This window comes from Theobroma cacao, chromosome 3, assembly GCF_000208745.1.
Source record: "Theobroma cacao cultivar B97-61/B2 chromosome 3, Criollo_cocoa_genome_V2, whole genome shotgun sequence".
NCBI classification, from domain to species: domain Eukaryota; kingdom Viridiplantae; phylum Streptophyta; class Magnoliopsida; order Malvales; family Malvaceae; genus Theobroma; species Theobroma cacao.
The window spans coordinates 31,287,458-31,305,246 of NC_030852.1; the positions used below are offsets into that span (position 1 = coordinate 31,287,458).

The 17,789-nt window shown below is 32.9% G+C and overlaps 1 protein-coding gene across 1 annotated transcript; it reads right to left on the reverse strand.

The window, feature by feature from the left end:
* Window positions 567-3,455, reverse strand: LOC18606027. The gene is made up of 4 exons (XM_007039417.2): window positions 3,098-3,455; window positions 2,741-2,938; window positions 1,761-1,976; window positions 567-1,333 (listed from the first exon to the last, which is right to left on the reverse strand). The coding sequence occupies exons 1-4, from the start codon at window positions 3,098-3,100 to the stop codon at window positions 1,082-1,084; spliced, it is 669 nt and encodes a 222-aa protein (XP_007039479.1). The 5' UTR covers window positions 3,101-3,455; the 3' UTR covers window positions 567-1,081.

Consider the following 17,789-nt stretch of genomic DNA (forward strand, 5'->3'; position numbering starts at 1 on the left):
GAAATGCCACAAAATACTCCACCCACTGTCCCAATACATTCAAAAGCCTGCCATTTATTTTCTTATAAAAGTTGAACCAGAGCTTGTGCTGATATGTGGCCACAATATTCACCCAAAATTCAATTGGGGAGGGCCCACCGACCCTTACCAATATCGTTAGCTCGCCCCCATCATCAAACCCCCCCAATTGCAAGATCTGAGGGTCAGAATTGAATCACAGTTAGAAGGGGGCCCACGACGTATAGAGAAAGGGCCAAAAACCAACTCACTCGGCTAAAAAGCCAGAAAAACCAAACCGCCTTTCTGACACATGAAAATATAAAAACACAACTTCGCTAAGGGGGGAGGGGCGGCTGACCTACTCGGCGATTCCAAGAATCTGGACACACCCAAACGCAACCACCATTGCACGTTGGACAGGTGCGAAACTAGGCAAACCCCAAAGTTCCAAGTCCCCCACCACACACGTGCCACGACATAGATGGGGCCCAGGAAGTCTAGAAGTTAATCACCACCATTCAAAAGGTGAAAAGAAAAACCTTCTTAAGGGGGAAAGCAATCAATCATACAAACATAACAAAGGTAAAATCCTCTTTATTCCATTTCCCATAGTATAAACATCCACTTGCCTCCTGTAACGAGGAGTACATGGTCTTTTTCTTTTTTCTTCACTAACCTTTCCCTAAAACCAGAAAAACCCCTATTTACATCTTTCATTCCCCATTACTATTTTGCCAAAACCTTTATGTATAATCACTCTAGAAAGGAAAAGCACCCTATTTTATCTTAAAAACTAAAAATAGAAAATGTAAAAAGCTTACAGCATGCAAGTCCTTAACATTTGGTGGCTTATTTTTTTGCACTTCTTTTCCATCCTTTTCCCACTTCTATCTTTTGCTGCTTCTATACACAGAAATACTAGCGAGAGAGAGAGAGAGAGCTTAGGGGAGTGTGACAATGCCGGCTCTTTTCAAGGAAAAAGGTTAGGCATGGTGACCGATGAGTTTTGTATATGTGGGGGGGGAATAGGGTAAAATATATTTTTAGAACTTGAAAAAGCACTATGGTTATAGAGCACAGGCTAATATTCTATGATTAGTCCTCCCATTGGGGCTCTGTGGGGAATACCCTTTCTTCGCTTGGCAGTTCGGTAATTAACCGAGGTTGGAGGGGGTGTTGAAGGACTAAAGCTCTGCACTTTGTTGCTAATGTTGTTTTCTTTATTGCTGTTCTTCAGCTTTCCATGGCTGCTGCTGCTGTATGAATCCTCAGAGTCTGATGCCATGGCCAGGTGCCTCTTCTTCTTCTGGAAATTCTTTGATGTTCCAACAATCTGCAATTGGAAACATGAATGTGCAAACAGATTAGATTTCACAACAATCAGGATTTTACCAAAAACACATTCAAAACTTCTTTGACAGCTCTTTGGGGTCAAGACAAACTAAAATGCATTATCGTTGATTACAAGGACAACTCAAAATTGAATAATGATAAAACAATAAGAGAGAAAAGCCAATTGAAAAATTAGATTTACTCTTTTTCAGAAACCATTGTTTCACATTGCCTCTCCTGGCTACTTCCCAACGCCATGAAAACAAAAAAAGTCAACATAGTTTCACCAAACAAAATTAAGCTTAATTGACCATATTGGTTTTGCTTGGAAAACTAACACCTTCACATATCCCACAATTTCTCAGCTACCAAACAGCACCATTGACTACCAACAAAATTAATTTTCAAACAAAGAAGAGCTGATTTACCTTGCAACCAAGAGAGCAGAAGCGGAAGGAGTCCACAAGGCTACGGTCACAGACCTCACAGGTGTTGGTGACACCTTTTCCAGGCCTAGGCTGTGGCCTCTCATTGAGGAAAACAACCTTAGCACTGTTAATAACATAAGTTTGGACTCCAGATATGTCCAGGTATTTCTGTATCTCAGACACCCTTATCACATCATGGTATGAAGACCTCCTAATCTGTCCAAAGAAAACAGTGCAAATCACATCAGCAAATTGAAGTAATGTGGAATTTTCGTAATGAATTGAGAAACAACAGGCAAATCCCATGAGAAATTCGTGATTTGTAGCCTTATCTGTCAAGTAATGCAAAATCAAATTACACTCGTTCACGAGAAAAACATTTGGCTTTGTTGTTTAAAACAGATGAGAAAGCCGGGGAATTTTGTGGGATTGGTTATTAGATCGGAAAACTACCATTGATTAGCAGATGAAAAGGAGTCCTTTTTGATTCTGCCAAAATGCCTTTTTACAAAACAGAGAAAAGGCCTTGAAAATTGAGTCAATGCCTGCTTGGATGCTGAGAAAATGTGTAAAAAAAGAAAAAAAATGGAGGCTTGGGAAAGTACAAACACTTGCCCTGTACCGGGGCTAGAGTTCTAATCTTTTAGTACTTTTTAGAAAAACAGAACGAGTGTAAACCTGGCACAGAGCTTTAAAGAAATGTGCTTTAAATTAAAATTGGAAACAAACTCGATCAAGAAAGGACAGAGAACCGAAGCCCGGAATTGGAAACCTGAATGCCAAAAAAGGGGATAGAAATAACAGGATTCCCCTCATCCCATAAAAGGAAATGACACAAATTTCAACAAAAAACGGAAAATAGTTAGTATTTCTTTTGACAAAAGATGAACTCAAAACCAAACCAAGATGAAAAGATTAGATTAAAAAGAGAAAAAAAAAGGAAAAGAGGAAAATGTGAATTTGAAGGAAAATTATTGAACCTGAATATAACGATGATCCTTGTGATACGATAGGCAGAAAGAGCAGAGAGCACCATTCATGCAATCTAAGCAGTACATATTGCATTCACTCTTGTGAGAATCAACATGAAGCTTGCATTGAACAAAGAATTGCTCTCTTAACAAAGGCTTCAGCCATGGAGGCCACCTGTTGTCTTCTTCATCAGGTCCACCAGCTCCCTGTCAAACACCGAAAAAAGTTAAAACACCATTTTCATCAACACGCATTTTTTAATGAATACCCAGATCAAGAAACCAAAAGAACAATGTGAAAAAGTGAGTTAAAAAGTTGAAAAGGAACCGAACAATGAGGTAAAAAGAGAAGAGCTTTGAAGATACCATGATTCTCCTGTTCTTGGGCTTGATTTCACGGACAGTGGTTTCTTGATTTTCGATCGCCAGCTTGAACTGATTGAAAAGAGAAAACTCTAAGAGTATACTCTGTTTTTCTTGGTTTGAAATGGAATTTTGAGTGAGATTTTGAAGAGAGAAGTGGAGGCGGCGAGAGAGAGACAGAGAATGGGTCTTAAGTTATTATGTAAATAAAATGGAAATACACAAGGGAAGGGGTCGTTCTTATCTACACAAAGTCCACATCCGAACCTAAATCCGAAGCTAAGCCCTCGATGGGAGATGCGTTGGGTGCAAGGAACCGACCTCCTTCTTTCCTTTTTATTTCCCTTTCATTTTCACACACACTCTCTCTCTCTTTGGTCTTATCATTTATTTATTTATTTATTTTTCTTTTAATTTTCAATTTCTTTTTTTACCCCTAAGTGTGTGATTATTTAATGCCTTTATTGTCACTCACTATTATTGGTGATCAACATTTTTTTTAGTGATGTAATTAATTTAAATAGTAATTATTGATATTATGGTTTTTTATAATTTTTCATAGAATGGATAGATATGAATTTATTTCAAAATTTTATATTTAATATCGTGTGTCTTTATAAAATATTTATATCAATCACTTAATCAAATGTTATCATCTCATTAATATATTAATTTTAAAAAATAAATATTTATAATTTTAAAATTTTTTATTGTTATATATTTATAAAGTAATACGTTCTGATTAATTAACAATGTATAAATATTACATATTGATAATACACCGAATATAAACTCTTATTCTAATAGTACATCTAATGTATTGCATTTTGCTTATTCATGTCCATGTTTTTTGTCTCAATCCTTTGAGTTATTTTTTTAACTAATTTAGTTTATCTCATTTTGAATAATTCTTTGTCACTTATGTTTTGTTTAATTTCCTTTAATTAAATATTATGACAATTTCTTTTACAAAATAAAAAGGGAATATTTACATAAAATAAAACGGGGCAAACCAAGACAAAATTGATTGGGAAAACCTAATTCTCTATTGGGATGAAAGCTTAGGCATGTAGAGTAGGGATGAGACAGGTTGATATCAAGGTTGGCCCTAATAGCATGGAGTTTGGTCTCGGTCGGCCATCTCTTATTAGCAAACAAACCTATGCATTAAAACAGCTTGAAATTTGCTTGAAAACCACCTCCCAAAGAAAAATGCTCACTAAAATTATATTCACTCAAAGTTTTTGCTAGGGAAACAAAATCAACATTGTCCTTTTCAACTATGTTAGTTTATTTTCATATGTATATATATAATTTATATAAAATTTATTGTCAGTGAACCAAATATTACATATTATTAATAAAATAAATTAAAAGTAGAGAATTCTATAAAATAAATAGTTTTAATTTCAAAAATATTTATTTTGAAAGACAGTAGAACTTTTAGTTTTATATATTTAAGAAGTAGCACAATAGTATATAAGTATTATAGGTTGACAATGCCTCAAATATGTATGTATATCATCCAACCCATTAGGATTAAACATTCATCAACTTAGCAAATTGATAGAGATATGGAGAATGTTTAAGAGAGTGTTAATGTTCATAGAACTTGAGGAGTGATATTTGTAAATTAATTAAGGGCCAAATTTTTACAAAAAAAAAAAAACACATGTAAATTGTGCTTGAGAAAAGAGACTTTAGGTACATGACTAAGCGATCTCATCAATCAGTGTTGACTATAGTACCCGAATTTATTAAAGTTTACCAATGAGTTGATAGAAGACCAAATGCATGAATCATTTGTGATCTCAACTTCCAAAATGACATGGTAAACTACCAAATTGTTTCCTTCCTATGCATCTAGGATAAGGCATATTGATTGGTATTAGTCTAATAGATATTGCCTTACATGTTTCCCTTAGACAATGACCAAAGAGGGATTTGAAATGCAATCCACTTGGATTTGCTGTAAAGAATGAGGAAGAAGAAGGGAAAGAATGAGGGGGGAAAAGTGAATTAGAGGGATCATTGATCCGTTGCCCTTGACATCTTGCATTTCAAGTAGATTGAGTTTTACATTTATGTAACTATATATGTTAAAAGGAAGAGGAATTTGAAATTGATTTTTCGTTCTTTAAAATTAAATTTCTATACTACTTATTTAAAACTATTTTAGAGATTTTTAGTATTTTTAATTTTTTTTTTAAACAAAACAAAAAAAATCTAAATTAGAATATTAAATTTGTGCAAAAAATGGAAATTTCAATTTTCTTATTTTCTGATGCAAGAAAAATGTTAATGTCCAAAATTCATTCTAATATTATATAACGCCCTGGTTGAATTTAATCTAGGTATCATTTTATAATTCTATGCCATTGTTCTTATATCTTAGTGGAGCTAAGTCTTAAACTTTGATTTTCCCTTTTACTTGTTGGCCTTGAAGATAATAACAATAATTAATCATAATAATAATAATGCTTAAACTAATTGGCTTGTCTTCAATTAATCCGTAGGCTATGGGTATCATTTGATGAGTATCCAAAGACATCTTAACAATAAATTAAGTTGGGTTGGACATGCTTTTATTTCAAATACTTTGGCTGAAATCTCATTTTAATCTTTTTTTTTGTTATAAAATTTATCTATTTTTAGACATTTTAATGAATTGAGAGCTTCTAAAATGTTGCCTTCATCCGAAAAAAAAATATCAATAGATTTGCATTTTTAAAATTTTATAAAAATATCATAATATAATATGTTAAATTTTATATAACATCAATAATTATAAGATGCTTCGTATGTAATAATATTGTAAATGTTTTTTTAATGGTTTTAATTAAATTGTTTGTTACATGCAAGACAAAAACTAGTTTTCTTTTAAATTACAAATAATAAAACCCAAATTTCACATTACCTAAGACTTGGTCTTAGCTAACAAATAGAAGGTTTTAATTATTTTTTGGCAAGTATAAGGTTATTCTTTGTTTTGTTTTATTATGATAGGAAGCATTTATTCTTGAGATATGTTTTTATGATAATTATGTATGCAAGAATAGGATGCTCAATGGAAAAAGTAAATTGAAATATTCTCAAATAATTGTTCTCCAGGTAAGGTTACTACAGTACTTGACAAAATATCTAAATTTGGTTTCTTAAGATAAGAAGAGTTATTGGGGTCCACGAGAACACTCATACTTGTTCATAATCAAAAAGAGATTATGAATGGGCAAATTCAACTTGGGTCTTAAATGCCACAAAGAAGATTAAAAATAATAAGAATAATATGTAAAACAAAAGAGATTTTTTGACTTGGAAAGATCAGGCCACTTGAAAGATACAAGCCACTAAGCACGCCATTATCTCATATAGTAAAATATTAATTACAAAAATAATTAAACTAATCAAGAGGATTTTGAGCTTGTGATTGCAGAGAATCACCCAAGTTAAGAAGAAGAAGAAGAAGAAGAAGAGAAGAAGATCTTGCTAATTCAATAGGAATGATTACAGATTTCACAAATCTTAGCATGAGATTTCTTCGGAAAGACGATGGGGTTTTTTCCAAAAGTCACCAATTTTTTAATGTTTGTTTGTTGGCAGACTGTTGCAGTGAAATTTCCTTGAAAATGCCCATGAATTATACCAGAAGAAGTGGAAAAAAAAACTGTTACAATGAACCTGATATTTCCTTATCTTGACATGAAAAAAAATAATTGATGTAGGTGTATGTATATCTTTAGCTTTAAGCCAGAAAGAAGTTTCTTTTTTTTCTTCTTATGTTTGTGTAAGTTTCCCCTACATGTGCAAATGTATATAAGAATCTAAGCTGTTGGAACTTGGAAATACATGCCCCAAAAAAGGAACAAGGGTAAATCTTACCTTCCATGTTAAAAGAGACCTGGGAAAAAAAAATTAGATCTGGCTGGATTCTCTGGATAAGTTACTATATATTATGTTCAAAGAGAAAAAACAAATTAAAATGCATTGCAGGCCCACAGCCATGGAATAAAAAATTTTGAGTTTTCTTTTTTTTTTTTGTTTTAAACACCAATCCCACACTTAAAGTGGGGTTTGAGGAACTGTTTGATTGGCATTTTAATTTGTATTTTTGGTTATTCTAAACTATAATTTATCCCTCTCTTTTTTTTTTTGGTAGACAAAAATTTTGCAATCCAAGATTATTCTCTTCTCTCAAGTGATGCATTTTGTTGTTGAATTTGAACCCCACCCCCCTTTTTTTTTTTGCATTTTTCCAATCAATAAAGCTTTGAATTTGAATTGCTCTTTTGGCCTGATAATTGTGAGCCAGAGTTTGTATGTATTAAAATTTTGAAGGTCTCAAAGTCAAAGACATTAAGTAGATTGAGTTTCCAAATTGCCCAAATCCAAGCAAGTACTTTATGAGTTAGAATAATTGGGGAATTTGAACCTTCTTTCAAGCTTCATCTTACTCTCCAACATCCCTGGACAAGCAATTGCATCTTCTAAGGAAACAAGCAACTTAAACAAAATAAATGGAATTTAACCCATTCCCAATTAAATAATTATAGCTTTCAAAATTGTGAACCAACCTTGATAAATAAGTGACACTTGAGTTTTTGGTTTATTAATTGATGTATAATTTCTCTGTCTAAAAAACAGAGTTCGAATCTCTCTTTTTTAATTATAATATATATATAAACCTTGACAAATAAGTGTTAATATTTTTGGCAAAAATCTTCCATAGTGATTTTAAGCCAATTTGAACGAAAAATAATGGCACACCAAACATCAATTATTGCCATCATTGTAGACAAAACAAAACTCTCTATATTATCCTCTTAACTCCAAATTTTTATTCAATTGAAATTTGAAAGGAAGTCAAGCAAAGTAGGCTTTTTCTTCCCCAAAAAACAACAAACAATAGCTGAAAGGGAAAAAAAAAGAATTAATTAGGGAGAGTTGAATTTTGCTCATGATAACTATCAGCAAAAAGCCCCTCTTTCTCTTTGGCCTCTTTTGCCACAATTGATTAAACAATTAAATTGCCATCAAAACTTTATCTCCAAAAAAAAAATCCATTAATTAAATAATTACAAAAAAATGATAAATATAGAAGAATTTTTGCATATGGGTTGAATTTGACTAGGGATGGCTTGTACTGGAGAAGTCAAAGGCACAAGGTTTGAACCCACAGACACGGCACACCACGCACGACTAAAAGAAAAAATAAATAAAGCAAGATTGGTGCTGTTTGATGCTACGTCGTTTTTCACACCGTGTTTTGGGTGTTTTGACTCCCCAAAAAAAAAAAGAGAAGAAAGAAAGCTACGGCTTCTTGGGGTCATCCCCGCGAGGGCCCCCCACCCCCTCTGTCCCAATGTGGGACCCACTTCTATTATTGCGATTCTTATGTGGGACCCACATTCCCCTTGCTTTGGGTTTCTGTGAGCCCCTTTTTTTTTTGTTTTTTTTTTTCAGCTTTGAGAAATCTCATGGCCGGCCTAGACGCACAATCTCCCTTTACCCAGAGTAACACCAGAACATTAACATACAAGTTAAAAGTCTCTGTAGGTTTGCGTTCTGGCCAATGAGATTGTGCCATGTCATTACGTGTAGAGTTTGACTTTGACTAGACAAATTCTTTTCTTTTGCCTAGCTTTGACCTTGTCTTTTCTTTGAAGTTGCCCAATTTAAAGAGCACGATATGAAATAGTTATGTTTATATTACAAATTAAGAAAACAAATAACTTTTACATAGCATTTCATGTCATCATTCACCTTAAGTGCTCTTGTCACGTGAGTATATCAAAAACAATATTAAATCTTGATGATCAAAATACTTATTTTTTTTAAAATTAAGTAACCAAAGGAAAAAATTTTACAAAATTAGATAACCCAAAAATATAATTTACACTTACTTCTAAGCATCAAAAAGGCTGCTAATTGTTTTATAATGTTATGGTCAAGTTGGGACGAGAGATGTAAATGTGGACAACAATGTTTGCTTAGTTTAAGTAATAGATTATTGATTGAAAAGAAAAGAGAGAGAGAGAGTGAGAGAGTTTTGTAAATTTCAACGAAAGAAAGATAGAAAAGGATTTATAGTGGGGATTGTAGGTTCGAGCAAGTTGCCATGAAGGTGGTATGATTTTCATTGCCACGAGAGCCAACAAAGTTGTTCCAATCTTTTTGTCCTTATGCAATCTTTCTTTGTCACAACTATGTAAAAGGTCACTTAAGCTAAACTACGTCTCAATTCTCATGAATCTAATCTCACTGCCCCTTTGGTGTGAGAGAATTATTTTCTACTTGCTTCTCTTTCTTCTTTTCTTTAGTTTTTTCATTTCATTTTCTTTAACAAATCATTTTTGAATTTACTTAAGTTATAAGCTTGATTGGTTTCACGATTTACGAATGATGATTTTGATCTGAATTTGGAATTCTTTTTCTATGTAAGAGCTTCGAAAATGTGAAGCCAAGAAAGGCCGACGTGCATATATGGTAGAATACGATCGTGTCGTGATTGCACCAAATAAACAACATTCTTCGGCCGCCGTATTTGCTTTGTGGGGGGGCGGATTTCTCAGAGGTTTCCTACATTATTTTTCTCTTTTATCTACTTAATATTTATGCACATATATTAAAAGAAAAGTAGAGAATCACGAAAGCCAAAAGTGGAGTCTTAGCCTGAATAATTGATTGACTATAGGACTTAGAAAGAACGTACGATATTGCTTTGCCTTTCACTTGTTTTACTCTTAACTTTTTCAGTTTTGAATTTGATTAATTTTAAATTCATCCACCCAATTTTCGCTCCATTTAACTTTCTTTTTCATATGGTAATAATTCTATTGGAGAAAAAAGATGTCGATTAGCTTAGATGATAAAAGAATCCAATTATGCAATTCGTTTTTTAAGTATTTGGATGTTGTTTTCGTTACGGATTGAGGGCTCAAATGGGTAGGCCACAATGGGAAAAAAAAACAAAACAAAACAAAACAAGAAGTGAGAGGATTTGTTTGACTGTAAAGAAAAGAAACTTCATATGATAATAATTGTATTGGAGAAAGAAGGTGGTGATTAGCTTAGATGATAAAAGAATCCAAATGCAATTCGTTTTTCAGTATTTAGATTTTGCTTCCTTTGCGGATTGAGGACTGACAACGGATAGGGCGAGAGGATTTATTTATTACTATAAAAGAAAGAAGCTAGGCATTCATCTTGATGGCAAAGAATATGTGCCTAAACTAAAAGCTATCCCCATTAAAAAAAAAAACAAAACTAATGAAACCTTGAAAGGAAAATTACACGTGAAAGCTCAAAGCGAATGGGGAGGGAAAGCTAGAAGAACCTAACCCATTAAAAAAGAACCTCGGGAAGAAAGGTGACCTTCCAACATGCGTGAAGAAGCTAGTCCTCACATTAGTGTTTGCATACTTTTTAGTTTTTATCATGACACAAGCAGTTTAATTTGTTCCCATCCCCTTTTTGGTGGCGACTTTGCATTGCTTCTCTCCGATCACGATTACCCGTCCTTGATTTTTTTTGGGGGTTAACTTTTGTTTGGTTTGCCGAAATTCTCACAAGGAATCTGATAATGACAGAAAAAGTGAACCCAATCATGGAAACCATCCATTTTAATTTTGTAGTATTAGAGTGCTTGGTGCATTAGTGGACTTTGAGGGCTGATGCCAATTAGTTACTTTGAAAAGATACTTCTCGGGGGAAGTATCTGACGAGGAGACGGTGCTTTTTAACAAGTCTAACGACAAAAATTGTGATGATTCTTAGATAATCATAGAGAAATTAAGGTATCCGTTTTGGAAACTTATGAAATTGATGACTTAGAGTTCACTTGGTTGAGTAATCAGGACTAACCCGTCGACGAAAAGTTAACATAATTCAAAATATAATAACTTTATGTATAAAAATGATTAAATCGTGTCATTTGTTAACTATAAAAAGTTAAGTTTTTAAATAGTCAATCCTTCATAATCTTATTTGAATCTTGTATGCCGAACGGAATAATCGCATTCCCAATCTGTTTATAAGAAAATAGCTGAAAGAAACACTTCCTTGTATATTCTGACCCAATTTCAAGATCCATCAGGGTCCATTTATTTGCCATTCCTGAAGATTTATTTGCGGGGGGAGCTACCCGAATCTCTCTAGTCCTGTCAAAACAAATTGCCTGCTAACATTTTTTGGGTTACATTCATAGAAGAGCAGAATATGAAACCAGAACTGATGGAAATGTCATTTGGAAGCTGTGTATGCTTGATTATGTCTCGTTTTATTTTTATTTTTTTGAAAATGAAGATTTCATTATCAACAGGAAATAAAAAATTCCCTGGAGAAAGAAACAGAGCAACCCCTGTGAGAGTCGATACAAACCAAAAGGCAAAATGATTACAGAGACCAAAAAATTATGTCCTGCTGTTAGAGTTATAGTGTTAACTAGTTAGATTACAACATCTAAATTATAGTAGAGAGCATATATATATATATAACTAATTTTATTCATAGTCTAATTCTAATTAATTAATAGTATTATAGTATAACAATAATTAGATATTGTAATTTAACCAACTTAATAAAATATAACTCTAAATAAATAAATTGTATAATTATCTTAGCAAAATAACAAAAAAAAAAACTTGAAAATCAATCAGACAGGCAATGGAATTCGGCAGTCCTTGACTGAAGTTCCCAATGATGGCTTTGCTGATAATCTGGTACCGGTAGAGTTGAATTCCAAGTCCAAAGAACAACGAGGCTCCAATTCTACACGATAATCCCACATACTTGTTCCTTTGCATCTTGCCTCCAAATCCAAGTTCAAATCGAGACTAATCTGTCCCTTCTTTAGGTCTTGCTCTATTTCCTGTAGAACATCATCATCTATGGAGAGCGCTTTGTTACAACCTTCCGGACTGAATTCAACTTCAATTACAGCCTGGTACTTGGTCTTCAAAACCAATGGCTCTGCCATTGAAGCACAAGAGACGAGACTGGTGCGTTTGTAAAACACTAACAAATCAAAAGGCTCAATGGAAATCTCTATATCATTCTTTTGTTAATCAAAACGAACGCGGCCGTCCAATTGGCAACCAATTGATTTTCCATCACCCTGAAATCGATTACGGAACATGAATCCAAATGAAGAACAAAATGGGGTCGATTTCTTGCACCATAGTTTTCATCTACGTGTATCCCGGTCAGAGCAAATGCAGAGTATGATACAACGATCAATGTGAATGTCAGGAAAACATAGAGGTCAGAGGACTGAAAATTTTCCTCGCATTGACAACGGTTGCCTGGATCATGTGCATCAATAGCTTTACAAAATCGACATGTAGGCCTTTGCTTCCAGGCCATGATATATGGTTTCTATGGGATGAAAATTGATGGCGAAAAAGTGAAAAAGGAACGCGAATTCGGAGGGTCAATTAGTGTTTGTATTGTCTTCTATTTTAACTGTGACGTACAAATTTACCAACTCATCCTAAAATTTTAACTGTGATCTCTGATCTCAGTGGTTTCTCGGCTTCAGGTAATCAAGCTAGACAAAGTTGGTGGCTGAAAAGTGTCACTAAAATGGTAACCTTAGTTGTAACTAATTCATGAATTTTGACAACTATATGTAAGGATCAGAAAAGGCTTTCGGTTCCTCAATTACTTTTTTTGATCGATACTTTCTATAAATATGTTTGGCAATAATTAGTAGTTTTGGAAAGTATTAGTCAAATTAAGTAATGAAGGCAACAAAACTAGGGAAAAAATTGAATAATTAAGCTTATATGGAACAAAAAGAAAAAAGACATCTCTCTGTCTCTCTTTTTTCCATTTACACCCTTCTTTCACCTGGAAATAATTGGCATGCAGAGAGGCAGAGGACACCATTGTTCAGGTAAGGTTAAATGCAGATCAAAATGGGGAATTTGGGTTTCTTCTTGTCTTGCTCAAGACCCTATATCTCATATGATAATACCCTAAACCAAATTTGAGATATACCAGTTTCCTTTTAAAATTGCATATTTTTGTTCATATTTCAAGTTGCTGAATTTCAAACATAGTAATGGCCCTAATGGGACTCCTTGCTCATCCATGCCCAGGGTTTAAGTTAAATTACCCGAGCCAGGGGAGTCCTTGAATTTTGTTTCAAGGGTTTCTATTCAGACGCTTGATGCTTGGGAATCATATCAAAATTTGACTACTAACTGTATAGAGTTTTAGATCGCTTGATTTAACAAGATCATGGGCCTTGACACAAAAATGGTCTGGGGACTGAAGTTTAATTATGGGCCTATTTCCCAAAGTACATAGCACTACTCCTGCAATAACTCAAAAAGAGACGCGACTGGTGGATCTAGCCCACAGCATTTATCATGGTTCAACTTGATTTTTTTTGTGTTTATTTATCCAAATAAAGGTTACTTTTTCCATTTTTAATTTGCATAGCCACCGATGAATCCTAACACCTGAATTTAGGTAGTAGTTGCACCCGACCCGACCCTCGAAACCGCATGAAAGAAAGAGTGATACAGTATTCCAAACATATTTTGACTTCAATGTAATTAATATTAAAATTTGACTTAGGACGATGGTCCAAATATATATATATATATATATTATTATATAATAATAATATAATATATATATATATATATTATATATTATTTCTTATTAGGTTATGTTCGTAACTTTACAACGACAATTCTAGCATGGAAATTGTCATAAATAAAATGTTAAGGGGACCACAGTGTTCACATTTTGTTCCTCACGTTTTTTGAAATTAGTAGATTGGAAGAGATTACGCCAGCCCAACACCAAACCCTTTAGGCCTTACACATTACAAGTATTTTAAATAAGATCACTTCAAACAAAACAACTAGGGTCAAATTAATAAAAACCAGTTCTTAATTAGTTTCTGAAGCTGTGATGAAAAGTGGCAGAGTAAGAAACAGAGGTTCCGATATCATTCCATTTTCCCAGTTGTTTGGTCGAATATGTTTCAGACGCCTAACGGGTTGGTTTGTCTAGAAGCAATAATTAGCAGCTGTATCAAGGTGTGATTGATGGTGGGAAAACGTCGGTGGTTTGCTGTGCAAGAGGTGCCGCCACCGGTGGTAGTTGAACTATCGTAAGAGGTGGTGAGGTGGCGCGGTCGCGTACCTCGGTGACATTAGGAGAGCTGACTTGATGGCTTAGCGGTTGACGCCTGCGTGTTGGTTGAGCTATCAAATTGCTTTTGATTGTTAATTAGATAAAACTGTCTCAACTTTAGTTTTAGTACTTTCTGTAGTATAAAAATGTTAAATTGGTAACAGTCAGGCATGCAGAATGAAGTTGACGCAGGTGGATGTACGCAAGTTCGTGACTAATTTTTTTTATTAATAGTGTTTGAATAAAATATAAAATAAAAAAATTAAAACAAAATATGTTGAATTAAAGACAGTGAGTAAATTAAAAATAACTACAAATGGAATGATTGAATAAAATATTTATATATATATATAAATTTTGATTTTAATTTTTAATTTTATCACTTTGAATAAATTAAAATTCCATAGATTTAAATTAAAAATTGTACTTAAATCGTTATCGTAATTTCTAATCTCTTCTCTAACAATAACATGTCATTCATATGAAAGTTTAAGTTTCTTTTTGAGTAATTAACAAGATAAAATCGAGATTGAGATTATAATCTTTTGTTGATGTTTAAACTCAAAATAAATAAAAACTTGCACAATCGACAAGGTGTTGAAAAACAATCGTTTCTTTAAAACTTATGAATGTCAGAGCAAGAAAATATTTATACACGCATGTACATACTTACACGTAATTATATGCTACAAAAATAATTTCTAGATATATCACCGAAAAGGTGGTAATCTAAAAATAATATAAATAATATATAGTTGAAACAATTGGCCAAAGCGAAGCCAAGTATACCCTGTGGCAATATTTTTTGAATTTGCTAGGAAACTACAAAGGGTTGTGACAGGAAAATTGAAGCCTATAAGTTAGATTAGGGTCGGTTTGTTGAGCTCAAAAAGCCTACAGAGCTACGGCCTTTTTCTTCTCTCTCTATTATTATTTTCACAACAAATATTTATCGTTCTTTAATTTGCTGTCTAAGTTTTTATAATCTACAGTTTATACCATCGGTGTGTCTTCTTTTAATCATTCATCTAATTCCTATATTAAGTTATTAACCCAACCAAACGATCATCCTTTGGTTTTAATATTTGTAAGGAATGGATCTATATTAAACTAAGATTACACACATGAAACTCCATTAAAAAAAATCAAATGTTTTTAGAGAGGATTAGATGTGCTGTTTCCCTTCTTTTAAAAAAAATTAAGATATGAAAATAGTTAATGAATTATTTGAAATCTAATGTGCAACTTGTAATCTCTCGTAGCTAGTTAAATATAGGAAGCCTATTAAAGTGGGTGATTCAATTTGATACCACCCTACTTAGTCCAACTTGATGATTCTATGATGAGTTTAAAAAACACGTGGTATGTCACAATCTCATAAACTTTTTTGTCTTTTTTCTATTAAAAAAATTTAATCAATATTAAAAAATTAGTAATAATAAAAAATCATACATTTGAATAATTAAGTTATTTTATGTCATTAATGTAAGGATGAATTTTCAAACATCTGGTCCTGACTTGAAAGTCTTATCCACAGCTATTCAGAAATCAGAATCATGCGAGTGCTAGCCTTATTAATCACATCTCAATTTGTCAATAGAGAAAAAAAAAGAAAGAAGAAGCGAAAACCACTGTTATTAATTTGTATTTTTGCATGAATTCTCCTTTACCCATGTTTCTATCACATTACGTTACAAGGAAGAGAAGATTTTATGTATTTAATGCGTAAAAGTAATTTTTCTTATGTCCCGTGCAAACCGTCAAGCTCAACACTGACCAACCCCTAATTGCGTGTGCAAACAGTTAGAAGTTTAATTCTATGATGTTTATTTTTTTTATTTTTATGAATATTAAAAAAATTTTAATTTTGATATATTTTGTAATAAAATTTATAATATAAATGTTCAATAGTTTTTAATAAAAAAACTATGTAACTCAACATATTCATTCTACAAAGTTATTTTTGGGATATTTTCAACCAAACGATCATTTAATTTTCCTATAATTAAACATATATTAATCTTTAGTAGTAATTAATAATGAAATTTATTTATTTTATTTCTGAAGTCTTTGACTGTTTAAATTATAGTAATAACGATAAAATATTAAAAATCTTGATTAAAAGTCAAAATACTGATCTAGAAATTCTCGAACAATGGTTCAACAACAAGTCTATCACCCAATAACAGAGAGAAACCAGTCAAAACCGTACCAATGAAACATAAGGTGGAGGTGGAACCCAAATCGTCAAAAAGATCTCATTAAGGAAAAAAATAAAAATAAAATATTTGACAAAAAAATAACCAAAGCGGACCACGCCAATGTCAACATAGCACCTGTTACCTAACCCATTTGAGTGAGGGACCCAATGAACCATGACTTTCGAGTTAGATAACTAGTTACATCTTCATCTCACTTCAGTTGCGAGAAATTCGGTGCATGCATTGTATAAGAGTATGTTGTATTTATGTACGAATGATCATTGATTTGACAATCATAATTAAATTTACACGGTTCGTTAGCAATTGGACAAAGCAAAATGTCGATCGCTTATAGGCGGCCTATAGCAGTAAGTAATAGATCTTTGGCTTCCTTTGAACTATACTCTCATCTTCTACTAGCTTCTTATTCTTTTATCTATCTAATCAAGTCTTTAATATTTAATTTTTACTCAAAGAAATGCTTAACTCTAATCATTTAACAAAAAATTAATTACTATCAAATATTTTTTATCCATGAATATATGATATAAGTAATTAACGTAATCGGTACTTTTGATCAAATCAATTGTTATATGAATACATTAACTTGTTAAGTCACATGTCTCATGAGTAGAAAATGTCCACTAACATTAATTTGACAATGATTAATTTTTCATTAGTATTAAAATCTTATTTGAGAATAAATTAAAAATTAAGTACTCGATTAAATATAATATATAAAATGGAAAGACCATAAGACATACTTTACTACTATTTAAGCTTGGATTTTCATCAAATTTTAAAGTGGTGGGATTGTTTTGACCATATACTTTTAAGAATGGTCAAACTAAGAAAAAACCAAAAAAAAAAATCAGTAAAACATTAAAGGAAAACATTGAAATGATCAAGAAAAACAGGCCTCTCCGAGGAGTTGATTGGCTGCAGTCAACAGATGATTTGTTACTCAAATGCCATTGAGTGGGGCCAATGACTTGGATGGCCAACCATGATCAGTCCTACTCCAGATGTGAAATGTGTCTGAATTAGATTATATGCCTAAGCTGGCTAAGCATGTTTTCTACGTGTGAGCAAATCACGTATTTCTGCCTACCGAGTCGTCAATTGCCACACAGTAATGGCATTCCCTTAAATAACTACAAAATCACTGGGTAGTCTTCAAAAGTCAGGTCCAAAACGCAGCGTTCAGTCCACCAAGGCAGCAAGGCTTACTAATCGACGCCCAACGAGTACTAGAAACTAACTACGGTTAAAATCCTAACCTGATATGGAATTAACCATGGTTACTTCATCTGCCCCAATCAAAACCTTTCCTTTTAAAAACCTCA